This window comes from Cervus canadensis, chromosome 28, assembly GCF_019320065.1.
Source record: "Cervus canadensis isolate Bull #8, Minnesota chromosome 28, ASM1932006v1, whole genome shotgun sequence".
NCBI lineage: Eukaryota > Metazoa > Chordata > Mammalia > Artiodactyla > Cervidae > Cervus > Cervus canadensis.
The window spans coordinates 38577009-38602070 of NC_057413.1; the positions used below are offsets into that span (position 1 = coordinate 38577009).

Genomic DNA, 25062 nt, shown 5'->3' on the forward strand with positions numbered 1-25062 from the left:
TAGTTAGAGACTATACAAATACTTAATATGTTCACGTCTTAAAGCCTATAGACAAATTTTCTTGCCACACCATAATGCTCTCACCCTGTTTTTATAAGTGTGAGGCCTTTCTCACCTAAAAAATAACCTGGTGGATTCTTCGTTAGCTCGGATAATCAACTTTCTTCCCCAACTCAGTTTCTCTTTTCGGATTACAAAAAAAGGAATTTCACAGAGATCATTTGCCTAAAGCCAGGCAGACTGCGGCCTCCGCGGAAGCTCCCCCTGGACTCCGCCCTAACCACGCCTCCGCACGCCTACCCCGGGCCCCCGAGTCTCCGCGGGGGCTCGGCCCCGCCCCCTCTCCGGGCACGCCCCTTTCCCCGCCCCTTCCGCAGCCTATAAAATCCGGAGCGGCCTTTCGCGACCGGGAGCGGCCGGCCGGCGGACGGGAGCACTGGGCATGCTCGGCGGCGCAGGTTTTGGTCACAAGTAGGAAGGAGCTAGTGCACGACACCGGCAAAGAGAAGCGCCAGCCGCCGCCGCCTCGAAGCAGGAGCGGTGCGGGAGCCAGAACGGCAGAGGGGTCGGGCGGAGGGCCAGCCAGCCAGCCCGGCCTCTGGGCCGCCGCCGCCGCCCGCGCAGTGCGCCCGACCCCTGGATCAGTCCCCGGGGCGGCGAGGACCCCGCGCCTGGGAGCCGGAGGGGACCGGACCCTCCCTCTGCCGACTGGGGCCCGAGGGCGCCCCCCACCAACCCCACCCCGGGGCTGTGCCGCCGCCGCCTTCTGCGGGCACCTGAGCGTCCGGCCCGCGCCGCACGCCCCGAGCCCGGAGCGGCCGCCGCCTGCCCCGAGGGCGGAGAGAGGGGGCGGCCATGGGGCTGCTGTCCCAGGGCTCGCCGCTGAGCTGGGAGGAGACCCAGCGCCACGCCGACCACGTGCGGCGGCACGGGATTCTCCAGTTCCTGCACATCTACCACGCCGTCAAGGACCGACACAAGGACGTGCTCAAGTGGGGCGATGAGGTGAGCGCCCGGCCCCCCGCCGCCCCGCGCCCCTTTGTTCGGCGAGGCCCCGGCCCCCTCGGTCCGCGCCCTGCGCCGCGCTGCCTCGAGGGTCCCCCCGCGCCCGCGGGCGCCCGGCGCTGTCCAGGGCCCTGCCTGCTCAGAGCCTCTAGCCAGACCTCTCTCTGCCATTCATTCATTTGGGGTTCCTCTCCATTCAGCAAACGCGGAACGGGCTCTGGGAAGGCGTGAGCGTGCCAGAGTGTGACACCGTGTCCCTGGAGGAGTTTTCAGGCTGGGGTGTCTGCCGCCGCCGCCTACTGATCCACTGTCCCCGTCCCGTCTCAGAATGCCACTAACGTGAAGGGGACTAGGTTGGTTTCAGAAGGCCGGTTGCTTTTCGGGATCAGGTCTAAAGGATTTCATTTCCTCCCCACCTCATCCAGGTACCTTTTAAGCCTCCAGCTTCTCATCAACCACCCCTCGACCACAACTTTATAGGTGTAAATTAAAACAAATTATGGAAACTCGAAGAGCTTCAAAATTAGGATTTGTTAGTGCCTTTCCATGGCTCAAATTTAGCCTGTAAACTTTCCGAATCCGTGCTTCCCCATGTGTGGGCTTCCAGGTGAAATGCCTCTAGATTTTCAGTGTTGAACCATTATTTATTGGAAGGATCTGGAAAGCACTGCCTCCTGTTAAGAGTCTTTTCTGCCAAAGCTTTCTGTGCCTTCCTTGTCTTCCTGTTTTTAAGAATCGCTTGTATATACAATTTGAATCAAGTGACTTCTCAAAAGGTCCACCTGTTTTTCGTGTTTTACGCTCCATGGCTTGCTCAGGTGTAAATTATTTATCTTCTCGGCGGTGTTATCACTCTTGACCTAAGTGTCAGGGTGCTGCTACACCAGTGCCAGATCTGTCTCCTTGCAAAAAGTTAGTTTTTCTATGATCGGAAAATGCCTCTGTCTCTCATAGTAGTTGAAGGAATTGTGCTCTTGTAAGCTAGAAGAGTAACTTGACTTGTAACTCATATTTCTACTATATGGTTTGCCATACTTTATTGGACAGAAGAGGGGTACAGTATATATTTGGTGATAATTCTTCAGTTTTAGTCTAAAGCTCCTTGGTTTTGTTTTTAACAGCATCCGACATTTTATGTATTTGTGTATTGTATGTATTTATGATCTCTTCTTGTGTTCCCTCTAGATTTTTTTTCCCTCCCACATCTCCCTTTCCTTTTCCCCGCTAACAAACCAGTGTCCTTAGCAATGAAGAGTTTACTGTTTAACAGAAACCACAAATTAGGAAAGTTATCTTAGATTTAAGAAATAACCCACTGACCATTTATTATTACTTTAAATCGTGCTTCAGTCATGTCTGGGTAGAGTGTAGGATTTTCGCAAAGAAATTCCTGCCTGCCAGCACTGACAGTCCAGTTGGGAAATGGGCAGCCTGACCTAAGGGGAAGACTTGAGAGTGTGTAGACTTCCCAGGTGAGGAAGAGAAAAGCCGCACTCTTCCTCCTCCTGGAATGGCACTTGACTGACACCTTAGTCTGCTCCAGGTCCGTCCTCTCTTGTCCTTGACCTGGGGCATCCAAATGCTGCTTCTCCTTTGTGGTACCTCTGCATCTTTGGGCAGAGAGATGTGACTTGAGGGTTGCCGAGTGGGAGGGGAGGGGGGTGCGGGATCTCATACCTAAGTATTTGCTGGTGTTTGTGTACCTCTGGCATTATATAAAGGTAATCACTGTTATGTTACCGAAAATTATTTTTCAAACTGGAGCTCATGATCCATTAGTAGGTTGAGAAATAAACTTAGAAGATTTTAGGAATCTGATTTTTTTTATAACATTTTTTTTGGTCGAAAAGGATACATGACCTGATTCGAGGTTGGTTGAATCCACAGATGCTGAATGGAAGGCTAACTATGGGCCTTGAGCATCTGTGGATTGTGGTGTCTGGTGGATCCTGGAACCAGCCCCTCATGGATACTGAGGGATGACTGTATTTTCATTTATGTGTTGTGTGTATTTTATGGTCTTTCCTTATCCGCTAGATTTTTGTCTCTCCGAGACTGTAAAAAATGAAGAGTAGGATGAAGAGTATCAGTTTATCATACATAGCAAGGATATTATGTCAAACCTGAATAATTTGAGTGTGTGGGGGGTGGTATTTTGGGTGCCTGTATTGCAGTAAAGTATTACTGTGGTTGCAGCTAAAGGAGTTTGGAGGTCAGGGTCCCACAATGATCGTGGCAGACCTCTGTGTGAGGCGGGGTACTGAGAGCAGGATGGAAGTTAACCCTGTTAGCACTGATCCTTGCACTTGGTGGGAGCTCCCTGTCACAACTACTGAGTGGCGTCTGCTGGCAGGGTCAGCCCACAGGGGAGCTTGTCTGTATGCAGAAGCCTAGGCAACAACCAGGAATCAGGCCGGGCAGATAAAAGTGGGGAAGGGTGTGGTGGGGACTGTGGCCCCGGAGATGCAAGTTGGCCCCACCAGACAGAAAGGGGTGTTTGGGACATGATAGGTTGGGCTGTGTTGGTGTGATACCAAATTCTGCTCTTTCTGGAGGTTTTGGTGTTGTGCTTACGGGACCATGGGCTTGGATTAAAAAAAAGAAAAAAGGATCCTAAGCCCATGGTTGGAAGGAGAGCCTGCCATCTTGGAAATGCCTGGTGCTAGGGCAGTGTTTGGTGGTGGTTATCAGGAAGAACTTGCACTTGGAGCTGCCCTGGTGTTGTTTTCCAAGGCCTGCCAACGGCCTATGTGGTCATGAGCCTCAGTTTTCTCCTTTGGAACGAGAGAGAGTTGCTTCTCTTTGAAATCCCCCTGGGCATAGCTCATCTTTAGACTGCTGATTGAAGAGAGAGAAGGCTGGCGAAAGGGGTTGTATCGTGCAAATGTGTGTGTTGGCTTTTTGGAGCTCAGGATTATTTTCCCGTGAGAACCTTAGAAACAGGCAGATTCCCAGGTCAGCTTACAGGTGCAGGTTTCGCCTTGAAAGTGGTAGGTCCCAACCCTAGCCACCAGTGATCTTGCTGTTTCTGGGGGGAATCAAAGTTCTAACTCCCAGGTACAGAGAAGATACTTCATGCAGGCCCAGGATGGGGGTCTGGGGAAGTTGAGATGGGTGTTCCTGGGGGCCCTGATGTCTATTATTAAGACTTATTTTATGCCCCCCGCATAAAAAGCACTTCACTCTCCCCAGCCCACACACAACATTTAGGTACAGATTTTGTTTATAACTTGGAGTATGCACATTAAAAGACAAACGTCGGAAGTTTATAAAAAAAAAAAAGCTGCACATGCAGTAAACATGACTCCAATATCCCTCTAGCGTCAGCTACCTGCCAGCCTTTTCAGCTACTTGGTGGCACAGGCATTATCGGAATTGAAATCTGTCTGACTCCAGGTACCTTTCTTAAACACATTATACCAGGTTTTGGATTATTTACAATGTATGAGATTTCATCAAATTTCTTCAAACTCTCCTGGTTAGAGAGGTATCAGAAAAACGTTTTAAAGGAAACATACGTTTTTCTGAGTGTTTTTTTTTTTTTTTTTTTGACCCAGTATTATAGTGACTTTCAAAGGAAAGAAGGTCAGTTGTCCTCTAATTAGCAGATATAAGTGCATGTGAACTTTTAAGAGGAAAATACATCTTTAATATTTATGAGTGCATTGGTATCATGCATAAAACCATGAGATCGATTTATAAAGGGCTGGCATATCACTCATTGAACTTCAAATTACTGTGTAGGTTGAGGATGCTTACATGACTAATTAGAAAATGCATAGCTTGTTAGTAAGCTTATGATTTTATAGCAAAAGTAACATCCTGAATTATAAATCTAGAATGGACAAAAGCATAGTCATTTGAATCTGATTGAAGGTTCTGTGTTGCTTTGGACAAGTCACTTAACCTCTCTCAACCTCAGTTTTGTCATCTATAAAACGGAGAGAGTAATACCTTCCTTATAGAGTTAGTAAGATTAAATGAGATAATGTTGGTGAAATGGCTTACAAGTCAGTGCCTAGTCTTTTAAGTAAGACTCATAAATGGTAGCTTAAGTTATGTACTTGGAAATGTTTAAATATCCAAGATACCTCATTTAAAATGTCTCATTTAAATAGCCATGGTCTTTGGGGAATGAGGCATTCCATTTTTGTGGGTTTTTAACTGAAATGTGCCGTTCACATATAATGGTGTTCCATAAACTTAGTCATGGTTTATTGTATTTCTGAACTGCATTTCAGAATTTAAATTGTATTTTTTAAATGCATTATTTGACACTGACTTCTTAGAATATGGTTTTGAGCACAAATTCCTCTGAGAGTCATGCAGAGTCCATCAGTCATTGTGTGTTCTCTGCACATGAAGCACAGTTTCTGTATCTTTCCCTCTTACTATCATCATGGGCATTAACAGCATTTACTGACATTTTAAAGCTCAGCAGTGAAATCCAGGGAAGAGAGTGAAACATGGTTGGAGCCTTCTGGTGATTTTTTTCCCCCCATAATTACCTTTTTCAACCAAGAGGTTCATTTTTGAAGATTAGAGAACCAGATCACTGATCCTGTGTGTACAGTTGAGGTTTTGAGCTGGATTTGAGCTGCACCGGTCCACTTTATACATGGATTATTATTTTTTTTATTTTTTTTTATTTTTTCAGTAAATATGATCTACGTGATCCAGACTGTAAAGTTAACATGCAGATGTCAGGCTATGGGGAGAGTCAGCATCGCTGACCCCCTCCTGGTTCAAGGGTCAATTTCTTGTATGTTAGGAATTGAGTTTGGGTACCTCCTCTGGTGTCCATCTCACTTTGGGATTTTTTTCCCCTTGTTCATTTTGTGTTGTATAGTTTTATGTGGACTTTCTTTTTAAACCAGTTTCATTAAATTATAGTTTACATATAATAATACATACCCATTTTAAATGTAGAGCTCAGTGACTTTTAAGAAGTGTATACAGCCAGATATCGGCTACTGCAGTCAAAATTTAAAATATGAAACATATATACTGTATATAACACTTTGATGCCCTCCAGAAGTTCCCTTGTGCCCTTTGCAGACATGTGAGACTCACAACCCCTCAGGTGATTCTGCTGCTTCAGCACGTCATTGGGAAGCTGCCCTAGGGAATTATCTAGATAAAGAAAAGGGAAGTCATTCCAGGCCAGCGAGCAGTGTAATAAAGGTGAGACGGTGAGAGGTTCTGTGCCTGCTGGTGGTGTCCGTGCAGTGAACTGCAGGATTAGCATGCAGGGGTCTTTGGATACATAGAAGCTCTGCTGTACCTTAAAGGCATGAGGAAAACACAATGGAAGGAAAGATTTATTCCTTCTGTACACCCGGCTCACCTCGAGGATGTTTCCAGACTTCTGAACGAGTTACTAACACCCCATTATATCCCTGTTGAATTCCTCTCCATGAAGAGGAATGTCCAGGATACCGTTTCTAGTGGTACCACTTCCAGAAATGTCTAGAAGTGGTGTTAGCAAATGTACTTACAAGAACTCTGTGGGTAGCTTCATTTTGAAGGAGAAACCTCAGTAAAGTTCAGTGTAAGACCCCATATCTTAAGAAAAGATGGCAGAATATTATTTGAGCCTCTCACACAGAATTTGTGTTTCTGAATGTTTGTTTCGACACCCGAGGCATTTGAGCATGTTGTTATATGGGGCATTACTACTGTTGCATTAACTGGATAGACCATTATCCTAATGAGCTTGCTTATTCATATTCTCTGTTTATACACTTGACCAAGTTAGGTGTATTTTAACAGCATTATTTAGATATAGTTGATATAAGCTGCACATATTTAGACTGTACAATTTACTAAGTCTTGATATATATATATATATATATAAAGTATATATATACACATACACCTATGAAACAGCCCCCACAGTCAACATAATGAAGATGCATCATCTCCAGGAACACCCTTGTGTCTCTTCATAACTCGCTTTCCGTCCCTCACTTCTGTAGGCAACCGCTGACCTGCTTTCTGTTACCGTAGCTCAATTTGCATTTCCTAGTTTTATATCTAGGAGATCGGTCTGGCTTTTGTTCTGAGACTCATTTGTGTTGTTGGATGTATCAGTGGTTGATTCTTTTTCATTCCTGAGTAGTATTCCACTGTTATGTATACACGATAATTTGTTTATTTTTTCACTATTTGAATTGTATCCAGTTTTTTGCTATTACAAACAAAACCATGAAAGTAAAGGTTCAAGTCTTTGTATGGACTTATGCCTTCATCTATCTTGTTTATTCTGTAGGAGTGATGTACGTTAACTCTTGAAGGAAACTACCAAACTTTTCCAGAGTGATTGTACCGTTTTGCATTCCCATCGTCAGAATATGCTAGTTCCAGCTCATCCACATCCTTGTCAATACTTAATATTAGTCTCTTTAATTTTAGCCATTCTAATTGATGTGTGGTGGTGTTTTATTGTATTTTTTATTTGCGTTTCTCTAAGACTGCTGATGTTGAGCACTTTTCCATGTGCCTGTTTGCCATCTGTGTATTATTTTTGTTTGGTGAAGTGTGTTGAAATAATTTGTCTGTTTGAGTTGTTTTCTTATTACTGCATTTTGAGAGCTGTTGGTATTCTGGATGTAGGTCTTGTATCAGATACATGCTTTGCACATTTGTGTCCCCAGTCTATTTTCATTCTCTTAATTGTGTCTTTTGAGGAACAGAAGTTGTTGGTTTTGATGAAATCTAATTTGTCCTTTTTTTTTTTTTTTTAAAGGATCATGTTTTTGGTCTGGTATCAAGGAAATCCTTCCCTATTTTTACATTTAGGCCTATGACCCTTTTGGAGTTAATTTTTGTATATGATGCCGGCTGTGGATTTCAGGCTTTGGTTGCTTTTACACAGTGCTCTGGCACCGCCTGTTGAAAAATCCTCTCTCTGTTGCTGAAGATTCTTTCACTGTCAATTGCCTGTGCATGTGTGGTTTCATTTCTGGACTCTTTGCACTTTTCATTGATCTATTCTTTATGTCAATACCACACTCTTTTATTGCTACAATTTACAGTAAGTTTTGAGACCAAGTACTGTTAACTCTCCAACTTTGCTCTTTTTCATCTTGTTTTGATCTTTTTAGATTCTTTGAATTTCCACATGAATTTTAGCACAGCTTGGCAGTTCCTACCCAAAACGAACCCTGCTCGGATTTTGTCTATGGTTGCATCGAATTTATAGATGATTTGGGGAGAACTGACATCTTAACAATGATGCCTCCAACCCAGGGACATCTCTCCATGTCTTTGTTTTTCTCTCAACGTGTTTTGTAGTTTTCAGTGGACAAGTCTTTCGTGTCTTTTGTCAGATTTATCAGTTTCATATTTTTATTGTAAATTGCATTACTCTTTAAGTTACAATTTCTGATTGTTTGTTGCTAATATATTAAAATAAAATGGATTTTGTGTATTTATATTGTATCCTGCAACCTTGCTAAAACTGTTTTTTGAACATACGGCGTATAGTTCTAGTAACTGTTTTAATGTTTTTGCTAATTCTATCTTTGTCATTTAAGGTAAGATTCAATTGATTTTTTTTTTCCCCTCTTTATTTTCAGTAGGTTCCTCTGCTTCTTTGCATGACAGATAATCTTTGGATCCTTCTTGGGTGCTTGATATTTGTATTTTCCTAAAAACTTTATTCTGAAATATCGTTATTTAGAGATGGTTTGATAGCTCAACCAGTAAAGAATCCACATGCAATGGAGGAGACACAAGTTCAATCCTGGGTCAGAAAGATCCTCTGGAGAAGGAAATGGCAACCCACTCCAGTATTCTTGCCTGAAAAATCCAATGGACAGAGGAGCCCAACGGGCTACAGTCCAAAGAAACGCAAAGAGTCGGACACAACTGTGAGTGACTAAGCACATTTAATCCTTTAGGTCTTTCTTTTACAATTTATTGGGCCGAGAAGTCTCAGCTTAGGGCTAGTTATTCCCTTCTGCTGAGGCAAGGCCTTCGGGAGGACTTGCTGCAGTGCCCTGAGCTAGGAGTCACTCCGTTCTGGCTGGTGGCAAGGCACCCTGTCCCAGCTGTGGGTCCTTGCCTCTCACGTGCGGACCTGGTCAGCGCCGAGTCTGTGATGTGCACCCTCTGCAGACCTCCGGGGTTGTTTGCGCCGCTCTCTTTGGTCCTGTGACCTCTAGTTGACTTGGTTCGCTCAGACCTTCAGCTCTCTGCCTTCAGTTCAGGGAGCCGCCTTCCCCAGCAGGCTCTGCCTCACCTCCCTGCCCAGGGTCTAATGCCTCTCTGCAGGCCGGAAGCTGGGGCATTCGTCGGTCTCACTCACTCACACATTTTCCTTGTATCACAGGTATCTCTGCCCTTTGTTTTCTAAAGTCCAGTGTATTGAAAATCCTTTCATATATTTTCCCTCTCTTTTTGTTGTTGTTGTTTCATGTGGCAGGGTAACATTGATCACTATTACTCCATCTTGATCAGAGGTGGAAGTCTTTGCTGCACCTTTTTTGTTTTTCCTTCAGCTTTGCTCTCCTTTGTCTATAAACTTTGTCCAGAAGCTAGCCCTCATGCTTACATCTCCAGCAACCTAGATTTAGCCAGATGTTTAAAGTCAGGATTTTCTTTGCCTTTATGCTGTACTGTTCATTACTTAGTATCACTGTTCATATTTGGTTAAAACACAATTATTTTGAAGTTTGCATACGTGTGTAAGAATGGGCTAACTTCAAGGTGGGAGCACAGCTCAGGTCTTCTTCCAAACAGTTGTGTGATCTTCGGTACAGAACGTCAGGACCACAATTTCCTCATCTGTAAGACTAATCAAAAACTTCTATCATTTGGTTTTGAATTGTGTGCTTACTTGTGTATATATATGTGTGTGTGTGTATATACAATGCAAAGGAGGAGGGCATGACAACCCACTTTAGTATCCTTGTCTGGAGAATCCCATGGACAGAGGAGCCTGGCGGGCCATGGTCCATAGGGTCACAAAGAGTCAGACACGACTGAAGCGTCTGAGCGCAACACATACAATTCAGAAAAACAAAAACCTTCTGGTCGCACTGCATGCCTTGTGGGTTCTTAGTTCCCTGACCAGGGATTGAACCTGTGCCCCCACATTGGAAGCAGGCCACTGCGCCTCCCGGGAAGCCCCTACAATTTTTTTTTTTTTTTTTTAAATAACTTATCGGGCTTCCCTGGTGGCTCAGTGGTAACGAATCCACCCACCAGTGCAGGAGACACGAGTTCGTTCCTTGGTCTGGGAAGACCCCACATGCCTCGGAGCAGCCAAGCCCATGCGCCACAACTCCTAAGCCTGTGCTCCAGGGCCCGCGCTGCAGTCGCTGAAGCCGGCGGGCCCGGGGGCCTGTGCTCCTCAGCAAGAGAAGCCCCCGCAATGGCCCGTGCACCAAGCTAGCAAGGAGTCCCCGCTCTCCAAAACTGGAGAAAGCCCTCAGGCCACTGGGCTCCTCTGGAGTTGCGGTGCGGGGGCTTCCCTTGTCGCAGAACACAGACTCCAGGGCACAAGGGCTTAAGCAGTTGCCGCACGTGGGCCCAGTAGTTGCGGCTCCTGGGCCCTAGGGTGCAGGCTCAGTCGTGTGCAGGCTTAGCTGCTGCGTGGCCTGTGGGGTCTCCCTAGCCCAGGGATCTAACGTGTGTCCCCTGCATTGGTGGGCAGATTCTTTACCACTGAGCCACCAGGGAAGCCCTACAATTTCAGCTGTATCTTTTCAGATATTTAACTGTTTCAGAAAAAAACTCCACATAACTTACGAAAATCAGGAAATGTGTACAGGAGATGGTAGAATCCATTTCATTTCCTTATCCTGTTACCTTTTTGGGTTTTAGCATTTTTCAAAGAGAACATGTTTTACTGGCTACTGGAAAAAGTAATCTAATTACAAACCCATTGATATTAGGTTTCTAGAAACTTTTAATTTCCTACGTAAACCTCTTTGAACCTCACAATGGTTCTATTTAAAAAAGCAAGATGATATTGCAGAATGTTTCTTTCAGAAAAGCTAAGACTTCAGCTTCACTTATGTGTGGCAAAACACTATGGCTTTATTTCCATGATGGATGACTTTTATGCATTTGTCAAGTGACCTGTTTATTACGGACTTCCCGTGGTCGGTCATGGGCTTGAAGAGAGAAACCAAGGAAAGGGAGGCGCGCTCTGCCCTGGAAGAGCTCCAGTGGCGTGCTGGCGGGGGGCCGTGGGGGCACAGGGAGGAGGGAGAAGTTTGCTCTCTACCTGCAAATCCTGGGAGCCTTAGAGATGGGGGCGGAATGGGGGGCCTTCTGGGAGGATCTGGGATGGAGGTGGCCAGGGGGCCAGGGAGGGGCATGTCCAGACGTGCCCCTGTGGAGCTCCTGAAGCTGAGGGTCTCTGCCATGGCGTGGGGCCAGAGCAGGGCACGGGGGGAGGGTAGAGGCCGAGGCTGTAGGAGGGCCTCTGTGATGGGCCTCGCATTGCGGCAGCGCCTGACATTAGGAATGTCAGTCTAGGGATGGTGGTCCAGGGAGACAAATCCTGGGTCCCTTCAGAAGTGAAGTGAAATTGCTCAGTCCTGTCCAACTCTTTACGACCCCATGGACTATACAGTCCGTGGAACTCTCCAGGCCAGAACACTGTCCCTTCTCCAGGGGATCTTCCCAGCCCAGGGATCGAACCCGGGTCTTCCGCATTGCAGGTGGATTCTTCACCAGCTGAGCCACCAGGGAAGCCTGGGTCCCTTCAGAGCGGGTGGGAACATTGCCTGGGAAGGTAACTGGAGGCCTGGAGGTCCCACTGCAGAGGGCGCCTCCTCACTGGGGGAGGGGAGAGAGCGTAACCTGGAGTGGGGGCCAGGGGCTGGTTCCTGGGGAGCTGCTTGGGCCCTCTGGGTTGGGGCTTTCCAGGTGAAGGAGCCCCATGCTGGTGTGGCAGAGACACTGGGTAGACGTGCAGAAGAAGCCGGAGCACCGTCTGGGCTGGCCATGCATGTGTGTGTGTGTGTGTGTGTGTGTGTGGTAGGGCTGCCGCAGGCCTGCAGACAGGGCTAGAACTGAGGAGGGCGAGATGCCTGACCCAGAGAGGAAGCCTGGCCAGTGCCCCTGAACCCCGCGGACCCCCACAAAGCACCTGGGCGTGTGGGACCCCAAGAATGACAGCGGGGGCAGTGGGTCACCCTGGGGGCAGGGAGGGTGGCAGGCTTTCAAGGGGGTCTGGGGATGGGAACGGAAGTGAGCCCGAATTGACCGGTTAGGCAGGGACCAGAGGCCTTGGCAGCCACCGATCCCGAACATATTAAGAACTTGGGAAAAGAGCAAGAATTGGTTTCCTGCCAAGATAAATGGCACAAAGCCCATGCGTGTTTTCACAGCTTGTAGGGTCCTTAAAATCTTGATTATGAGTCTCAGAAAGAAATAGAATTGAGTTCGGAAAGCGTATGCGTTTTAGTCACTGAACTTAGTAGCCAAGGGGACTGTATACTGAAACTGATCATAAAGGATTGAGTAACTTAGAACGATGACCCTGAATCGCCGCCCCTTAAAGGCTGAGTTTCTCAGATTTGTTTGAGAAATTAAGGGATCATAAGCATTAGACGTCCAGCCAAAAGAACACACCTTCTATAGGCATCCAGAAAGCTTGGCTCCCTGTGTCGGTGTGTTTTTGGAGAGTTCCTATAGCCGTGGCTCCATTTAGCTGGACGCTGTTTGGAGAGCTCTCAGTGTCCTTAGATGTGTGTGTCTGCTACGGTCAGGATTTAGTAATTAAACTTATTTCCACAACAAGATTACAAAAAGAACCCCCAAACCAGATGTTCCTAATTACATCGATGTTCACACAAACCCACTGTCTTGTCTCCCATGCCCCAGGCCCGTTTTTCGGTCCTGTGGATTCAGTTAACTTCTTTTTGAACTGCGTGCTGAAGAAGCAGGGTTTTAAAACAAACCCCAGAGGCCAGAGCCGCCGCGAACGTTTACATTTTTTTTAATTTAAAAACGGTTTTTGTTTGAAAGAATATGCTGAGCCCTGGAAGCCTCAGAGCAACCTAGAGAGGTTATTTGGGAGCACGCCCCTCATTTCCCGCTCAAGTGTTCACGTGTTTACACAAGTTGGGCGCTTGGAAGGCGCGCCGTCCAGCACAGCCTGCAATGCTGCCTCGGCCCAGGGCCACTCTGGCTGGGTGAGAGGGACCCAGGGGTCAGGAACTGCTGGCCCCAGAATGCAAACAGCCACAGCTAGGAAGCAAGTATGCAGCACAGAGGGCGTGCACTTTACTCCTGGAAGCCTGTCCCAAGCCCTCACCCAGAGATCACCCACTTTATACACTATTCCTGCATGCTGGTCATCTCCTTCCTCCACTCAGGATGAACTACCAAAAGCCAGTTGAAGCAGAAGTGAGAGACCAATGCCAAGAGCAGTTTGGAGAAGCAGATCTAGGCGCGGTAGCTGGTGCCTGCCTCCCAGGTCCTGCTCTGTTACCACTCTCGTTAAAGAAATGAAATTGCCCGGAGTCTGAAGCCTTAATAAATGGCAGTGTGTCCAGTGTCTTCCTGTTGTAGCACAAGAAGACGTAATCAGCTTTAGAAAGATTTCCACTGATGTATGCGTGCAATTTAAGAGATCATGTGCTAGAAAGGGTGAGCCTTGGGTAGCAAGACAATGCATTTGAAAAGAAACTCCCTTCCTGGCAATACAGAATATGCAGTGTCTTGCCTTTGAGAGGAAAAGAAAAAGAGATGATCCTATACTGTGAGAATTTCTGGAAGAGTGTAACTACAGAAAGAGTAGTTTGGATTTGGAAGGGACACGGTGGGTTTTTTCTGTATTTTCCAGAGATTAAAACAATGTCTGAATGTCCATGATTGTGATACTTGTGAGGAGAGAGGGGAAATTGCGACTGCCCTGGCCAGGGTAACCACCTTCCACAACTTCACCAGGCCCAAGTGTGCATGGCGCCCTTGGACGTGGGGCCAAGAGGGGTCCTGGTGTTGGGGGTCAGCCAAGGGTCCTCTGAAGAGTGGGTCCTTGACCAGAGACCGACTGGAGCCAGCTTCCCGAAGGCCTGCAGCCAGAGCTTTCCAAGCAGATAGCAGAGGTGCCGTCCAGGCCCTGAAGTGGTTGGTTGCCAGGAGGAGCATCAAGGCCAGCGGTCACCGTGGTGCGGCCTGGGGGCGGGACTGGAGAGGAGGGGGTGGGCTGGAGCAGCAGGACGGCCGCGTGGCGTGGTGCTACCTCCCTCTGAGTTTCAGACCTTGGCAGTGGTCGGGAGGGGAGTGACTTGATCCAAGCCTGCTTTCACAGTGCTAGTGGGTGTTGTGCCAGAAGGCTTTCCTTTTACTGAGACCCCGAGTACCCAAGATAAATGCCACGGGAAGCAGCGTTAGGGTGAAATACTCGTGATATTCTGCTCTGTTTCAAGACTTTTTGGTAATGTTGATTACAGGCCATCATGGCCCCCTAAGAACACTTGCAAGACACCATTCTGCCTCAGTACATGAGAGACCTTAGAAAGTAACCCCCAGCAACACAGGTTAACACAGGCGGATACGTGGACTCACTTCTGCTTTAGGCACTTGACAGGCACGATTCTTTGTCATCCTCACTAGTGACCTCCTGAGGTAGGTGGAAAAAAAAATACAGCCCTCACTCAGATTTAAATGAGGCTCCAAGCTGAGGCGGAGGGAAGGGGAAGCAGTGGGGCAGAGGCGGGTGCCGGGGGTGGGGCTGCTTTGGTGAGGGTCTCGAGCCACGAGAGCCACGGTGCAGCGTGCGTTTGGTTCCCAGATGGCCGAGACTCCCTCCCGGTGAAACGCCAGTGTGCTTCCAGGTCCGAAGCGTGGAGAATGTGCAGTCGGTTTCTCTTTCCGCAGGGCAGATGTTAACAGGTTTAGTGATGTGGCTGCAGCCTTCTCAGCCAATCTTCTGCCGGCAGTCCAGCCCTGGGAAAAGCGCAGACACCGATGAGCCTCTCTGGGGATCAGGCTGACCTCACCTGATAGTTATGCCAAGGCAGCAGGCCAGCGTCAGCACCCCAAGTCAGGAGCCCTGATGTATCTGAGGTTGTAACCTTTGCCCGTGAATTCCAGGCTTGGTGGGAAGGGGCTTGGGTTGGCGTATCTCCGTCCCCCAGACCCCGTCTTCAGCAGGTCAGAGCTGCTGGTGGGACCTGCCACAGCGTCCAGGCACCACCTCTGTGAGACGCGGTAATGAGAGACCCTCCTGAGATGGAAGGACATTCGACTTGGGTCTGGAATCCTGGGGGCTTAGGGGGCTCTCTGAACACAGCAGTGATTTCGGAGCTGGACGTCCCGTTTCAGCACCAGCTCTCAGTCTCCTTAGAAAGCATCGCCCCTTCCTTTGTCGGGTGGGTTAACCTACCACCAGTTCCTGAGAACGAAACCCCCGAATTTCTCCTATGCCCACAGTGGTCCCTCAACTGGGGCCAAGTTCACTGCTAAGCATGCTCACAGCGGCCAGCTTGCTTTGTCCCTCTCTCGCCTGGAGCCCAGAGCCCGCCCTCCCGAAGCTCAGAGCTCTCCTGCACCTTGTGGGCTTCCTCCAGGGACCCTCACCCCTTAAATCCAAGAAGTCACCGGTGCCTGCTGTCTACAGTGAAGGAGAGGATGGTGTGTTTTTTCCCCTTTACTGAAAGGTGTCGTCCCCTTTATGAGATCCATCAGTTTTCCCTCTCTGCCCTCTCCCCAGCTTGCCCTGCAGAGCATGTGGTCCACGGCATCCTCTCTTGTCAGCCACTTGGTGACCAGGACCCCGTTCTCAGGAAAGAGCCAAGGAACTGACTTATCCTCAGAATCGGGAAGATTCTAGTCTGCAGGTGTTTTGAGATAAATAAGAACTACTTGTGTGCTTTCCTGGTGGCTCAGGCCGTAAACAATCTGCCTGCAACGCAGGAGAGCTGGGTTTGATCCCTGGGTTGGGAAGATCCCCTGGAGAAGGGCATGGCAACCCACTCTAGTATTCTTGCCTGGAGAATCCCCATAGAGGAGCCTGGCGGGCTACTGTTCATGGGGGAGTCCGACACAACTGAGCGACTAAGCCCAGCACATGAGAACTATTTATATTTACAATATTGTTTCTTTAGGAGGAAGTGTCTTCTGGCTTAGGTTTCTAAGTTGCAGAGTACCGATGTTGGTGGCCGCAGCGAACATCCCCTTTGATAACTTCACACAATGTGCTGTCTTTTCTGAGTTTAATTGGTAAGAGCAGACCAGTTGGGTTCTGCCAGTTTGGTTCAGAAATAAGGTAGGAGTGCCTTAGTCTGGCCTTCACTTGTTGTTCAGTCGCTCAGTCGTGTCTGACTCTTTGCGCCCCGTGGACTGCAGCATGCCAGGCTTCCCTGCCCTTCACCATCTCCCAGAGTTTGCTCAAACTCATATCCATTGAGTCAGTGATGCCATCGAACCATCAGAAGATTAAAACCATATGCCTGACATGTAGTGGCATGGTTAAAAAAAAAAAATCAGCCAGTGTTAGTTCAGAGGCCCAGAAGGTAGAGGTCTCACACCATTTGTAGGACAGGAAAGAGCCAATCTGCATGCAGGATTCCCTTTGAGCCAGCAGCAATGCATCAGTAAGTGTGTCCAGATATAATTCCAGGAGATGGGTTCTCTCAAGTTTAAGTCCAGTGCTGTCCAGTACCACTTGCTGCAGTAATTGAATTGTTTGCAATATGCAGTTAGGAACTTGGGAACTGAAATTTTTATTTAATTTTAAATCCAAGAAGTCACACCTGCCTAGTGTCACCAATAAAGAAGAGGATGGCTTTTTAAAATTTTTTTCCCCCTTTACTGAAAGGTCTCGTCCCCTTTCTGAGATCCATCACAGTTTTCCCTGCTCGTCCTGAATCTTAGAAGTTTTTCACCAAGGCCTCATATCTTAATCTTGGCCTGGGAAGAATTTGTTTTGGTAGTGATTCAAGGAAGTAACTTGACTTAATCATATGGGAAATTCGTCATTTTATGCAGTGTTATATTTGAGATTAACGTATTATAAATAGAGAGCCTCTTGCTTTGTTAGCTGAAGTCCAGGTCTGAGACACGCCAGCGGAAGACCAGGCCAAGGTCACTTTATTTTGTGTAAACTTCCCTGGTGTGCACGCTGTGTCATTCCATGGTATGAAACGGCGTTTCGTAGTAGGGAAGAAGTCAAAATATAACAGATATTCTAAGAGTTGGATGTAACTTTATTTATTTTTGGCCTGTGTGTTTCTTCTTTTTTTTTTCTATTGAAGCATAGTTGATTTACAATGTCGTGTTTTGGGTGTACAGCAGAGTGGTTCAGTTATATGCACATATATATACACACACATATATATAGACATACACACACATACATATATGTTTATTTTTTTTCAGATTCTTTTCCCTTAGAGGTTATCACAAAATACTGAGTATAGTTCCCTGATGTAACTTTAGAGTGAGCTACTAAAACGTTTCCTTTTGGGGAAAATAGGACAGTTTTTAAAAGAACATCTCTACAGTTACAGTCTAAAATATCACCATTTACAGATGGTTCCTGGACTTGTGGCGGTCACCTCAAGTCCATCCACCGTTTCAAGCACAGCTGTTCAGATCTTATTGCCCAGGTCTTCGCTGTTTCACCGCAGGTGATTCTGAAACCAAGTTGCATCACCATGCCTGGCACGTCCTTGGGTGCTTCAAGCTTGGGTATCATGCTCGATGGAAATGGGTGCCATCCAGCTGGATGGTTGAAAGTGCTCAGAAACATTGGTCATTAATATTTGCTGTGTGAGGGAACCATCTCCTGGGCAGAAGACATGGTCTCTTGCTTTAAAGCAGTTTATGATCTAGCGGTGGGGCTATCGGGCATGGTACCCTGGGGGGTGTGCTCAGTTTATCTGTGTCTCTGGGCGGCCAGCCAGGAGATTACACTGCAGTCAGGGTAGTTGTCGGGTGGGGGGCTGTATTTATGAGGACCCCCTCCTTTGCCTGGCCAACCCCTTGCCCCGGGAAGCCTTCTGATCCCTCAGGCGGGACCGGACCTCCTGTTAACACAGGCCCAGCTCTGGTGGTCGTCCTGAGCTCCTGCCCAGACCGTTTAGCCCCCTTGGGTTATTGACTGTCATTTCAGGCCCCACCTGAGCTTGAGAACAGGAGTCATCCTCCTGGCTCTGCAGCTGCGTTGCTCCCAGCACTTGCCGAAGAGAGGACTTGAGTCAGAGAACTTGGAGTGGGGGCTGCAGGACACTGCGTTTCGGCACTCAGGGGTCATCGGCTGCTTAGAGCCTGATCACAGGATGGCTTCGGGCTCGTTCAGTAGATCAGTGTAAGGAGAAAACCAGGTTTCTTAGAAACAACAGGTGGTTCCAGTAGGAGTCAAGAGTACTCCCGGCCTGGGTAGGTGAAGAGGAGGAGCTGGCCCTGAGTCCTGAATTGTGGCTGTCTAAGTTCCTCCCACCCTGCCCTCCTCGGCCTGACCTCCTGGGAACAGGTGTATAGCAGTGGAGTCCTCCTCCCAGTGCCTGGGAAGCAGTTAGGACCTCATTGTCCCCAAGGATGTGGTGACGGGTTCCCTCTCTTCAGACGTCAGGCACATGATCGGTTAGACGCTTAGAGTGGCGGCCCAGGGCCCAGGGACCTTTGTATAACTTTGTTTCAAAGAGATTTGAAAATTCCTTTTTTCTAATGTACGCAGAAATTGACAGAGGAATTTTCTCAAAGTACTGTCTCCCTAAATAGGAAATTGCCTATAGCTGATTCTGAGTCTTATAGATCTAGATTCCGAATCAAGCACTGTTTTCATCTCTGGGAAGCAGAAATTTAAAACTTAATATTCCTCAAATTCTGAGCTTCCTGAAACCCTTACCTTCATGGTAGAGTATCAGAATGCCTTTAAAAAAAAAAAGAAAAGAAGAACATTTTAATTTTAAACTAGTTAGTGCCATTTAATGACTTGAATTCTAAAAATGTCAGCATTTTAATATTACGTTAACAGTACTGTTAACTTGAGCTTTAATGCCACAAGCATTTCACTGTCTGTATTCAGCATTGACTTACATCACCCTCAATTAAAGTTCTTTGTTTTTATTGGCCTAATTTCAGGTGAACACACAGCCCCTCCCGCTTGTGCAGACCTGTGTTGAATGGCTGGAAGGCTATACCGTGTCCAGGTCCTTCCTAGCAACCCTCTATCATTAGTAAACCACGTAATAGTCTTTTGAATGTGCCTTTGTCTTTGATTCAGCAGCTCAGAAATATTAGTGACTTTTATCCTAGTGGGATGACAGTCTTTTAGCAATAGAAATTTAAAGGATTTTAATTTTATTTGTAGAAGATGTAGTGCACATTTTAAGTAGAATGTCTCAAAAACTAATTGGGCATTTCTGTTGGTCCTGTTCTCCTTACATTTAAAGAGACAGCTGATGGACACCAAATAGTAGTGCCTTAAATTATTTGCAGGGAGTTGTAATCTGTTCAGAGAACAGATGGCTATTTTTGCTCCTTCCAAATGATATGCTAATGGTGCAGATTTGAATTCGTCGTCGTCGTGGCTCTGTACCCATTCATAATGCTCCTTGGGTGTCTGCTCTTAGAGCCGTGTTGTGTGCCGTACACGCAGGGAGACCCGGCACCACGCCAGCGTAGATGCTATTTGAAGTTAGGAGGCAGAGGCCAGTCCTTAGAATCATGTTGTGTACAGAAGGGCCGCGATGTCCTGTTTTGTTTTCCCTGTGATTTTGTCTTTTTCTCTCATCTTTTGTATGAAAATAGGAAGTTTAGGATGGGGACAAAAATCCGGAAATAATTAACTCCCTGTGGCTTTAGGTATTTTATATTGGGAAAGCATTCTTCTACTGTGTCACTTCTGTTAACTGAACCAAACTCCCTTACAGTTCTAGCTTGGCTCCTAAAGAACGAGTTGTTTATTTGAGGGCTTGTATGAGCTAGAATTGGAGATAAATGTACATATATTGGGATGGAGGAAGGGGTAAATAAGTTAACAAAAAGCTGAGAGGCTAAAGAAGCTTTTTGAGCCCTAATGCAGAAAAATGGAGGAGGTTGTAGGGGATAATTTAGAAAGCCTTAAATTTGAGTTTATAAAATGTTCAGGGAATTCTAGGCCTTCTAACTGAACTTAGATGTTATCCCCAAAATAAGTCAATTTTATCCAAAAGTTTCTCTTCCTCTTGTAAATATTCTGTTTTTCTGTTTCATTTGCTTAATGAGATCATGGGTGATTATTTGTTAATTAAGGAGGGTTTGGTTTGTTAGCATTTTAAATGTCACCCATTTGGCTGATATTTAAAACTCAAACCAAGTTTGAGCTTTCTGTTCTCTGCCCTACCCAAGTTTTAAACTTCTGGGCCAAGCGTGATTCTGAAAACTGAGGATTTCAATGATTTCAAAACCAGGAAACTAACAAAAGTAATTGCAATATAGGTTGTATAAATTGGTACCAAAGTTCTTGCTCATTTTGATGAATAGACAGACAGTAGGAACCCAGTGAACAGGGGAGTATCTCTTCATCTCTGTTTCCGGAAGAAACATGTTATCTCGTTAAGAAGATAACTTCACCCCAACAGATGGTGCAAGGCAGATGTGTTGGAACCAGTGATCAAAGGAGGAGGATTCCTTCTACCCGGGGCCGGGGGGCGGCGGGGGGGGGGTTGGAGGGTGGGGGCGGGGTGGCGGCAGGGACGGTGGGGGGCTCAGAATGCAGCACAGAGCAACGGCAATCTGAGCTGGGCCTAAAGAGGCAAGCCAACCCATCAGTTTAGATCTCTACCTGAAACTGTGTGAGCTCTGCTTCTATGATGTAACATCAGGCCTACTTCATAAAGTGGAGGTATAATTCAGTCTGAGAGATTTGCAGCCAGTATTAGAACCTTTCCCTGCCTCACAGCTTACAACAGTTCTTTTAGAAAGCTTATCCCCATCATTATCCAAGATTGAAATCCTCTGTGGTCCTTGAGACCAGGCAGGCCCGGGTTCAGACCGCTGCTGACACTCGCTGCCCTGGGCGGGCCGCTCAGCCCCTCTGAGCCTCTTTGTCCATCTGCGAAGTGGGTGATCGTGCCTACCGTGCGTGGTGAGTAAGGTGAGGATCCAGAGGTTCCTAGCAGGCCACTTCTCGTTGTGCTTGTTTAAAGGTAAAGTTGTTTCTCATACTTAGGATATTTTCATATATCCCCCCTGAGACCTAACTAAGTCCTGTTCCATCAGGTTTTAGCTTTTCAGGAGTCCCGAATCTGTAGGTGTTACCTGAAAACTTGTAAATGTTGAGAGCAATTCCAGATTCTGCAGCCTGCAGCTTCCCGGCATTTGAACATTGAGTGTACAGGTGCAGATCTCAAGTTTCTGGTTCATGTACGTAAATCAAGCCATCTTACTCATTTTTTTGAACTAAAAAAATTCGTAATAGAGAAGCAAGAGTAGGGACTTGAACTCATCAATAAGACAGCTGTCTCGATCCGTTCGGGCTGCTGTAACAGATACCACAGCCTGGGTGGCTTAAGCAACAGACATTTATTTCTCACAGTTCTGGAGGTCAGACAGTCTAAGGTAAAAAATGCGAATAGTTTTGGTTCTGGGTGAGGGCCCTCTTCCCGGCTTGTGGTCGGCCACCTTCTCGTTTTTGTCCTTGCATGGGGGACGGAACCTGTCTTCCTCATCAATTCTTAGAAGGTCACAGGTCCCATCACAAGGGCCCCACTCTCCTGACCTAGGTACACCCCCATCCCCACAAGGCCTCACTTCTAAATGCAGTCACGTCAGGTTGAAGGGCTTCAACATATGGTTGGGGGTGCAGGACACTCATTCAGTCCATAACAGCAACTAATAAAAGTTAATTTAAAGTTTATTTTTTTGTTGTCATTTAAGCCTGTCAAGCTGTTTCCCTATGGTTACTAACATTTTTTCCCTTTTGTATTTTTTAGCTGAAGGGCCAAACAGTCTCTTGAATGGGACCATTTCTCTGATAGGGATGTCTGACTCAGGCACCTTGCAAGGCTGGGGCAGCTGGTCCCTGTGAATTAGGCACAGGCCAGAGCCCCCCCCCCCGCCCCCCAAGGGGAGCAGACCAGCCCCACCCCCCGCCCCAGGCCTGCTGCTGGGCTTCCCGACTTTGGTTTGTTTTTAAGGCTGGGATCTGGATTTACATGCAGAATGTCAGGTGGATAAGGCCAATAATGGGTGCATTGTTGCGTGCCTCTTTTATGATAAGCCGGACACAGTAACTCTGGAGAGCCGGCTGCCTCAAGGCACAGGTCTGGGGCCTTGTGCAAACGGCGCTGTCACGTGTCCCGCTGAACCTTCCAGCTCCAATCTTTTCACTCACTTACGAACGATGTGTGTCTAGTTTTAACCAGAAAGAGTGGTTCACAACCTTCATAATTAATACCAGCTCTCATGACTTACAAGCACACAGTTTCAGGGAAAACAAAAGCAGGTTCTATTTATACTCAGCCCAGAAAAGTCTTACTTTGGTATTTCACTCTTGATTTTTATCAGAATTCCACCAGGTATTGTTACAAATGCACTAGTGCCCCTTGAATTGTAAATTCTGTGTCACTTCAGAGTGGGGAAGTGGCCTTAATTTACTCTTGAAAAACCAAAACAAAATTGCCAAGTGTCTTCCCTCGCAGTCCAGTGGCAAAGACTCCACGCTCCCAAAGCAGGGGACCAGGGCTCAATCCCTGGTCAGGGAACTAGATCCCATGTGCCCCAACTGAACGTTTGTATGCTGCGACTAAAGATCCCGCCTGCCACAACTAAGACCCAGTGCAGCCAAATAAATAATAAAAAATAAAAGTAATGAAGAAATGTCTATTTTTTAAAAAAGAAATTGCCAAAACTCTTACGTTAACACTTCCATATTGATATGTTTGATTATGATTTAACTGTCCACTAGCAGGGCTTATAGTGGGATGATTAAGTAACCTACCAGTGAGGAAGTATCATCTACCTTGATGAGTATGCCCAGGTAACCCCTTTCATAAATTTATAGTAAGTCCACTGAGGAAATACATTGTAAAATGCAACTGCTTTTTGGAGCCACGATTTACAAAATCTTATTTTCAAAACTTCTCTCTCGAAGTAGTTTGTCACAGTGGGCGTGTTGACCTTTCTACGAGGGACTACGTAAAACAGGAGAAGACGGACTCGAGTGTGAGCTTGGGTCCTCCTCCCAGACCACCGTCGGCCGCTCTCTCCGGGTTTCGCGTCATATGAGAGCCGGCTCCCTGTGACCCTTCCCAACCTCCCTGCTTCTCTCTCTCCTGAAGGTCACATCAGGCACAAATCTGGATGGAGGAACATTCATTTTGCTCTCCTTTATTCTCAATAGGTGGAGTACATGTTGGTGTCTTTCGATCATGAAAAGAAAAAAGCCCAATTGGTCCTGTCTGGAGAGGAACTTCTTGAAACTCTGCAAGAAAAAGGGGAAAGGACGAACCCAAAGTAAGCTGATGGACGGGAGGCTTGTTTTCGAGTTTCTGAAATTATTAGGACCACTGGAGTGACATCTTTCCTCCACTTACAGGAGACGGGATCCCAGCAGTTTAGGGCTCAGGCTCTGGTTCCCAGTTGCCTGGGTTCAAATCCTGCTCCCTCTACTTAATAGCTGAGCACCTTAGGTGAGGGGCTTAGCTTCTCTGTGCCTCAGTTTCCTCTTCTGTAAATCAGGGGTGCCTCTTAGGGTGCTGACACTCTAAATACATTAGTGAGAGCTTGGAAGAGTAAATGCCACATAAAGTCTGTTTACTATTTAAATATTAAAAAAAAAAAAAAAAAAATTGGTGACATGTTCCCAAGATTACAAACCATGGTGCCAGAGAAAACTTGCAGATGGATTTTGTTTGGCTGGAAAGATGTTTTTTTTTAAATATTCTTTATTTCAGTAGACAGAGGTGAAGGGGGCGTGTTCATTTCTCTGCCCACTAAATTTTGGGAGGCTGGGTTTGCGTTTGGAGCCCAGCGTTAAACTGAAGGGAGCCTTCAGCCCTCACACCCTTCCCCGCAGAGTGGACGGGCTTGTTTGTCTTGGACAGCGCATGCCCTGCGTGCAGCTCAGTTATTTATAAATATTTTGGACCCAGCACTTGTAGCCCTTACACAGTTAAAGAGCTATGGAAGGTTAACAGGCTCTGGGAGCCATAAAGCATTCTTGGCTTCTTGTATACTGGGTTTCTAAATTTTTGGAAGCCGCTTTTTCAAAACTCAAAAGGGAGCAGACTGCCGCAGAAGAATAAGAGGGACCCGGGACCTTGTCTCCTCCGCAGCCATCCGACCCTTTGGAGACCAGAATATGGGAGCTACATGATCGAGGGGACACCGGGGCAGCCGTACGGCGGGACCATGTCTGAGTTCAACACGGTTGAGGACAACATGAGGAAACGGCGCAAAGAGGCCACATCCCTCCTGCGGGAAAACCAGGCCCTCTGCACGATCACATCCTTTCCCAGGTTAGTGCCTGCGTCAACGCGCGCAGCCGGCGTTTCAGAGCATCCGGTGTCCGGAGAGCAGACCACAACCTAGCGCTTGACCCATAGCTCTCACACTCTGGGCCGTTTATCCGCGTCACGCCGCATCTGATAGCATCTAATGTCAGAGCCGCAGGCCGGGTCCCATGCTAGCCTCCGGGGGGGTGGGGTGGGGGGACTGCGGGAGGACCCGAGGGCCACACACTCCCCAGGCCGAGGGGAGGGAGCACTGTATAAGGAAGGGAGTGCGCCGCCCCCCAGATCAGATCGGGGGTCGGCCTCAGTGCTCCTGGGATGGGCGATACACACGAAGAACACGGGAGCCGGCGGGTCATGTTCGGATCACACTGAAACAAGTTAGGATTTCTCGTCAAATCCGGTTATGGCTAAAAGTTCACAAGAGTGAATATAAAGTCAGTGGGATTCAGTCCTTGGCTTAGAATGAGGTACATAAATGTCACACGGTTTTGTGTAGGACCTGTACGCAAGAATGCAGTTCTACCAAATCGTAAATCTGGTTATCTCTGCGAGAGATCTCTCAGGTTGTGGCGAAGTATGCTTACCTCCCCAAAGTTCAGAAGTGCTCTGAGGATTGGTATCCAAAGCCTGGAACATGCGGAACTAT

The 25062-nt window shown here is 47.1% G+C and overlaps 1 protein-coding gene across 2 annotated transcripts in view; it reads left to right on the top strand.

Moving 5' to 3' along the window:
* Nucleotides 1–414: 414 nt before the first annotated feature.
* The window catches only part of GCLC (glutamate-cysteine ligase catalytic subunit), a 42747-nt gene continuing 18099 nt past the window's right edge, over nucleotides 415–25062 (top strand). For both annotated transcript variants that reach the window (XM_043450204.1, XM_043450205.1), the window contains exons 1-3: nucleotides 415–1005; nucleotides 23303–23415; nucleotides 24237–24419. In XM_043450204.1, coding sequence (XP_043306139.1) covers nucleotides 856–1005; nucleotides 23303–23415; nucleotides 24237–24419 — 446 coding nt within the window. In that variant the 5' untranslated portion in view covers nucleotides 415–855. The remainder of the gene's footprint in view (nucleotides 1006–23302; nucleotides 23416–24236; nucleotides 24420–25062) is intronic.